At 37.3% G+C, this 7,583-nt stretch overlaps 1 protein-coding gene across 1 annotated transcript; it reads left to right on the top strand.

The window, feature by feature from the left end:
• The first annotated feature begins 6,745 nt into the window (after nt 1-6,745).
• LOC113294423 (convicilin-like) lies at nt 6,746-7,201 on the top strand. Its single transcript, XM_026542820.1, has one exon. The coding sequence runs from the start codon at nt 6,746-6,748 to the stop codon at nt 7,199-7,201; it is 456 nt and encodes a 151-aa protein (XP_026398605.1).
• The last annotated feature ends 382 nt before the right edge of the window (nt 7,202-7,583 follow it).

Genomic DNA, 7,583 nt, shown 5'->3' on the forward strand with positions numbered 1-7,583 from the left:
GTGAACCACTTCGGCCGAAACCATCTCATCATTCTCAACATCTTGATGAGTATAAGCATATTAGCTTGGGACATCATAATAATCCTTAGGATTTTGATATTTGATATCATCAACATCTATTAGCGTTCTTTTCCTCTTCCCTTTGGACCCGAAACCAATACCTTGTCAAGAAAACCTTTTGCAAATTCACAGGTGCGAGAAGGAAATGACATTCTTGACACAAAAGAATAACCTAGAGTACACGTATGTGACTCAATAGGATAGGTATTTAAATGGTTTCTTAAGGAATAACTTCAGGGTTTCTAAATATTGGTTCGTGACAAGTCAAAATGGATACCCGTACGAAGCCAATATGGTTCCCAAAAAAAACTGTAAAATACCTCTTTTTGAAAGAAAAAGAACACAGCAAAATTTTGCTACATAAAAATTTTCTTTCCAAATTTTATGGTTCAATAAATTTTATATTCTCATAAGAAGAAAAATTTAGAGCACAAAAGTAGCTCAAACTGCAAAAATTATTCAAGAATAAAAAGTAAACACTCCAACCAAAATAATACTTTTGAAAGAAAATAGCTCAACTAATCAGAGAGCATTTTACCAATAAGTATACTTGATTAATAGCAAATCTTAATCAACAGAATTTTCATGAGTAAGCATTGAACCCTTGTGATTAATTAGCACAAGTATGAGCTTTATGCTCATCAAATGAATATCCTTCATGGTTAATCCTCTTTTTTCTTCTAATTTTTGGAGGAAACCCTTTTTGATGTGAAAAAGTATCATAAAACTATCAAAATAAGAGACCTAGTTTGAATCCTTACCAGAAGAAGTTTGTATGAAGGATTTTGAAAATCTGTTGATAAGATCCTTGTATCCTTCAATTATCAGATTAAGGTTGTCCTTCATATCTCCACTGTTGTTTCCACCTACTGGTACCTTTCTCACATCTTGAACATCATCCTTCATTTTAGGTTGAGGAGGATTTTTCTGAAATCTCCTTGACCTATTTGTATTAACACTACAATTAGTTCAAACGTTCGATGAGCATCTTGAACTGACTTTCCTGGAAGAATTCACAGGGTGAGTACTAAAACCGATAGGTTTAGACATCCGAATGTCAGTTACACCTTTGAGTATTAAATCTAAGGTGTGCTGAAGTCGACCAAAGTAATTGTCATTCAGCTTCAGTTTGCTCTTCCGTTGAACATGTCCTTTTGAATCACAAAAAATGCATACTTTCTGATCACCTGAGTGATTAGAGTGTGTAGCATTAGTAACATCGTTAGAAGATTTCTTCCTTCCATGAGATGTGGTAATTCCTTCATCAGTGGAGGAACCAAGCACCTTCTTAGCGGTAGGAAGGGTTTGCAGTTTAGCTTCTGAAGCTAGTTTCATTAGAGAAACATGATTAGAACTAGCCATGTTTTTTAAAATCACAGCAGAATCAGAGGTAATTGGTATGACTGACTCCACAAAACAACCTTCGATAGATTACACAATAGTCATTCTATTTCGAGGGTGTTTATGGGAAAATACGATTTAATGGTTTTTTAGGGAAGTGAAGAGACAACCGTGCGGACGAGACTCTTCAACCGAGCAAACTGCTTAACCTCAAATAGATGCACTGCACGGGAATGCTTTTGAGTTCGAGAGATCAACCTGTAGGACTCCGGCCTAAACCAAGTCAATGGTCGTTCCAGAGTCGATTCGGTCACAAAGAGGGAGATGGGTTGATCTGTAGGAGGGAAGTTGAGAAGTGTGTGAGATCAATAATGATCAAGTGAATGTGTTGTGGTTTCTGCAAATGTGTTGTGGTTTCCGCGCCTCTTATTTATTTTATTTAATATTGTTTTTCTCTATCAGTCGCTTGTTCTCCATATTTCGATCGTTCGTTCGTGCGTTTGGGTGCTCATTTGTGCATCATTGTCAATACACTTGCACCATTTTCTCAGGACTTACTCGATGATGGTCAAACGCCCAATTGTTGAATATTTATTACTAATTCATGAAATCCAGTTGGGAATAATTCATGAAACGGAGTAATAAAATGAGTTGAATATCTATTACTAATCCATAAAATCTAGCCGGGGGATTCATGAAATGGAGTAATGAGATAAAATAGATTATTTTCTAGGAATTCAGTCGGTGAATGTCACGGTAGAATTAATCTAATGTAGAATCGAGATATGAGATAGTTGAAGCATCATATTCGTTCTGAAAGGTGTATAGTCAGGGAACAACGTGCAGCGTCGACGTCCTGAAGGCGTTTATTCCTCCAGCAAATAATTATATCCAGAGAGCCTCCTGAATCTATACACGGTCTCTCTACATAGTCACGGAACAACGAGTATCGTCGACGTATTGAAGGCGTTAAGCCCTCCGACTAACAATTATGTCTAGAGAACCGCCCAATCATTCTTCTATGTAGAGGGGGGTCTCCCTACGTAGTCAGGGAACAACGAGTATCATCGACGTCCTGAAGGCGTTAAGTCTTCTAACAAACAATTATGTCTGGAGGATCGCCCAATTATGTTATTCTACGTAGAGGGCACGATGAAATATGCAGCATCGAACGCTCAGCTGGGAGGACTTTCGAGAAACATATTCATCGTGGCTCTGAGAGGAATGTTCGCTCTATCAGAAATCGTGAAACAGTTCATGGATCGTAAAACACGAATCGTCACATGCGTTACTGGGTCAGAAACATGTAGTATCATGATTTTACTATTTTAGTCATTGTCGAAAATCCACCATCAACATTAAGTCCCCTGCTTAGTGAGGGACAGTCATATTCCGCAGTAAGCATTAGATGGTGATTTTCCAGTAAACGAGATAAGCAGTCGGACTTAGTCGTACGAGGGCACTTTAAGAATCCTTGATTTGGTCCAACGATGTCATGTACGAGCAAACCATGGGTAAGGACCCTGACAGTATGATAGAGTGTCATCCCGTGAGCTCGGAGAGATGAAGTACCGCTGATTTGGACAGTCAGACGTTCAGTTTTGGTCGGTTTAGCGTTTGCGTGCCCAGGTCCAAAAAGGAAAATCCATGTTTTATTAGTGAAAAAGTGGGGGTACAATAACCACACCCAATATTTGCTTAGCAATATATATGGACAAACTCCAATATACTTTCTAGAGAATCAACTAGACAGACAGACTCAATCCAGATAAAAAGTATATCACAGAGTTTATATCTCAATCTCTCGATTTGATATATACTCAAGCAAATAGAAATCTGTGAGTCTTTATCAAATACTAGAGAGACAACTTGGATGGTACCAAAGACCAATATCCAAGTGTCAATCAATTTAAATCAACAACCAAAAGTTCGGATATTCTAATTGATTGAACAACGCACAACCTGTGATATTTCAATTATATAACAAAATATAATGCGGAAAAGAAATAACACAGACATAAGAATTTTGTTAACGAGGAAACCACAAATGCAGAAAAACCCCGGGACCTAGTCCCGTTTGAACACACATTGTATTAAGGCGCTACAGACACTAGCCTACTCCAAATTAACTTCGGTCTGGACTGTAGTTGAACCCCAATCAATCTCACACTGATCCAAGGTACAGTTATGCTCTTACGTCTCTGATCCCATTAGGATGCTACGTACTTGATTTCTTTAGTTGATCTCACCCACAACTAAGAGTTGTTAGGACCCAAAGTCGAAGACTTTAATAAACAAATCTGTATCACACAGAAAAAGTCTATAGTAATAGATAAATCCATTTCCCACGAATATACCTACGAGTTTTGTTCCATCTTTTGATAAATCAAGGTGAATAGGAACCAATTGATAAACCGGACTTATATTCCCGAAGAACGGCCTAGTATTATCAATCACCTCACGCAGTGAAATAAGATATTGCGGAATCACAAATGATGAGATGAAGTGTTTGTGATTTCTTTTATATCTTGCCTATCGTAGATATCAATCTCAATCCAATTATTACAATTGTACTCGTACGATAGAAACAGCAAGATCAGATCACACAACTACAAGAAAGTAGTATCGATCTGGCTTCACAATCCCAATGAAGTCTTTAAGTCGTTAACCTGGTTTAGAAGAAGAAACCAAAGGTTAAAGGAGAATCGACTCTAGATTAGCACAACTAGTATCACACAGAAGGTGCGGGGATTAGGTTTCCCAGTTACTAGAGTTCTCCCTTATATAGTCTTTCAAATCAGGGTTTACAATCAATGTTAGCTTGGTAACAAAGCATTCAATATTTACCGTTAGATGAAAACCTGATTAGATTCAAGCTAATATCTTTCAACCGATAGATCGAAAACTAACTTGTTACACACAAATGAAATGCATGTTTCTAGGCTTGCGTAACCGTACCCAAACTTGTACATTTGTTGGTTCAACAATAGTCAACCAAATGGTTAGCCATATGATCACTTTCATATCAACCATATTCTTCTTAACCATAACTAGTTCAAGTGACTCAAATGAACTAGTTAGATAGTTGTTCAATTGCAAGGAAATCTTATGTAACTACACAAGACACAATCGAAGCAAAAACGATTTGATTCACTCGAATCGGTTCATGAACTACATAGCCACGGTTTGCAATTTGCATTCCTTTGTTTATATAATAATAAGTTCACAAACATCGTTTTTAGATATAACCTACTCAAGTTCGCGGACTGGGTTCGCGGACTTAAGTTCCCGGACGGAGTTCACAAACTCCAGCAGAATTTCTCGGGTCGAGAACTTCCACTAGTTCGCGGACTTGGCTCACGCCACTATTCCGGTTCTCTTGATCAACAAAGTTCGCAAACATCGGTTCAAGGAATAAGGAATTATACATATATGTGTTTCCACAACAATGCTTATATCCTCCAATGGTTATATAATCTAAACTCTCATTTCAATCACTGAAATATTCTTAGAGGACGTTGATATTCTATAGTTGTTATGCACAAACTATTTTTCGTCAAAGTAAGCAATTTTCAAAGTGATTGAAACTTGTCATGACTTTCGTCACTAGGTAAAGATGAACTTGGCTAAAGCGAAAGCTTACCAACACATATTTCGAGAAATGGATAGGCGAGATAAACTCGGCTCGAAATAGCAAATGTGTATAATCGAAGTCTATATCGCAAAACGACTTTTGTCTGAAGATATGAAATAAATAGAGTTTTGACTGATAGATAAGTTCAAATCTCCACATACCTTTTAGTCGATGAAGATCCACCGGTTCCTTGAGTAGTCCTTCGTCTTGTATGATGATTGCCATGCAGTTCTTGAGCTCAACTACACTTTCTATCCTAGTCTGAGACCTTAGCTATAATATACTATAAATCAAGACTTATAGTTTTGATCACTAACATTGACAAACATGCTTGAAATAGCAACGCATGCGAGTTCGACCGAGCAATGCCCTAACAATTAGGTTCTTGGAAATAAAATTGATATAAAAGGGAAGAAGACCCTAAAATAAATTATTTCTCCCTAAGATGACTGACCACCTTCCCCCTGATCTCTTCACGTCAGAGAATTAGGAGAAAACTTTCGCCTGGAGAAAGTCGTCGTCGGCGCTCCGATCACCGGCCGATCAACTTCCGGCCGACACCGACCATGTGCGATTATTATTATTATTATTTGTGATGTTAGTCGTTCATGAGTTGTTCAAAACAAAATTACATGTGTGCATGCATCCGTAGGTTTTATGGAAGTTTATTTTAGCAAGCAGACGTTCGTCAGTCCATCGGTTTAGGAAACGAATGATAATCCTTAATATGAAAGAATTATGCATATATTTTGAAATAGGCATGTGTTCAGTGATAAGATTTTGTTTATGAACTTTCATGAAAATCAAAATTTTATTTTCAAAGCATGAGTTTTCACATAAATACTTCTTTTAGGAACGTACGCTCGTTCGCTAGTGAAAGTAATAAATAATGATCCCTAGAATTAGAGAGATTTTTGAAATAAACCTGTGTCTAATGATAAAATTTTGTTTGAGAATTTTCATGGAAACAAAGTTTATTTTGGAATATGTAGACTTTGCAAAAATATAGAAAAAGACCCATTTGACGAACAAACGCTCGTTTCGAGCGATTTTTTTTTTTACGCGAGTTATTAACTCACGAAAATAATTTTTTTTTATAAATTTACGTGACTTATTCACGTTTTTTTTATTCATGACTCAAAATTTATGCAAAATCAAATTTTGATTTTCAACAACTGTTAGAGATAAACAATTTTTGATAAAATGTTGTTTGTATGGATTTTGTGATTTGTCAGTGTATGCACAAAAACCAACAAATTTTCACCCGGTGAGAGTTGTTCACATGGTGGAAATTATGTGAATCGTTCACATGATAGGAGTTTCGTGAATTGCTCATAGCTTTATGAAAATCATGTTATGATTTCAAATAATAAATTTTTATTCGCCTCTGCAGGTCTGAGGAAACGAACAAACTCTAGAGATTTTGCGTGATAATCACTACAGCTAGTGAAATTGTAAACAGTTAAGAGTTGAGAGTTACATTTTAACGCATATTGTTGCCAACTGGTTGACTCTGCATTTTTGGCAGCAGATAATGGCAGCTCCAGGTGATGATTATATTTCTGACTCTTCTGGGAAATGTTCGAGAAACATCAAACCACAGATGAAGAGTTCAGCAGACGCTCGTCCGGAGATTGATCAACCTTTTAGAAATGCCAGAAATCTGATACGTGGTATTCTCTTACTCATCTGAAAGCCATTCGTGAGGGAATGAACGATTTCCTGACTTATGTGGACGCGGAAGAGAAACAAAAACATGAGGAGCAAAAAAGAAAAGTTGAAGATGAAAAGCTTGCAGCTTATCAGCGGAAAAGACAGCGAGCCCAACAAGTGAGACTGGCGGCTGAGGATGAGGTTCAACCATGCCATGATGGTGTAGCTTCTGACTCAGATGCTGAGGAAGTCGAATCTGTCTGGAAGCCTTCTGAACGCAAAATTAAGCCAGATCTTCCAGGTATGAGGGCTGAGCGATTGACCAAGGCTGACTTTCGATTTGAATGCAAAGAAGACGATTACTTAGACGCAATGTATGGTGACCCTGAAGACCAATTGGAAGAAGTCCCCATTAAGGGTTCCGGTGACGACTCTGAAGGAGAGATTGAAGAAAATTCCATGGAGGACGACGATCGTGAATCCGATGAAGAATCTGATGACTCATATGATTAGTCTTACTAGCAATACTTCTGAATAATTGATTGTTTTATTTCTCGTTGAAGTAGATATTATTGTGATCATTTGAGAAATCTTAGCGGCATAGATATTGTTTTAAAAACTATTTTTAGATAACAATTCTTTTACTATATATCTTGCTTATTTCTCTTACTCCTATGATCGAACAAAATCAACGACCCTTCGTGTGTAGAAATTATAATCCCTCAGTGGGCTATCGTTTGTTCATCTTTTGACAATATTGACGTGCAAATGATGTTGCATGAGTTAGAAAAACGTGTGATGCACACGAATGACCGTCTTTAATTAGGGTACCGTTGACGTATTCATATGTTATCAGTCCACAGCATGACTACTTCTCTTCGCGCCGCAGAAATCG

This window comes from Papaver somniferum, chromosome 7 (genome assembly GCF_003573695.1).
Source record: "Papaver somniferum cultivar HN1 chromosome 7, ASM357369v1, whole genome shotgun sequence".
NCBI lineage: Eukaryota > Viridiplantae > Streptophyta > Magnoliopsida > Ranunculales > Papaveraceae > Papaver > Papaver somniferum.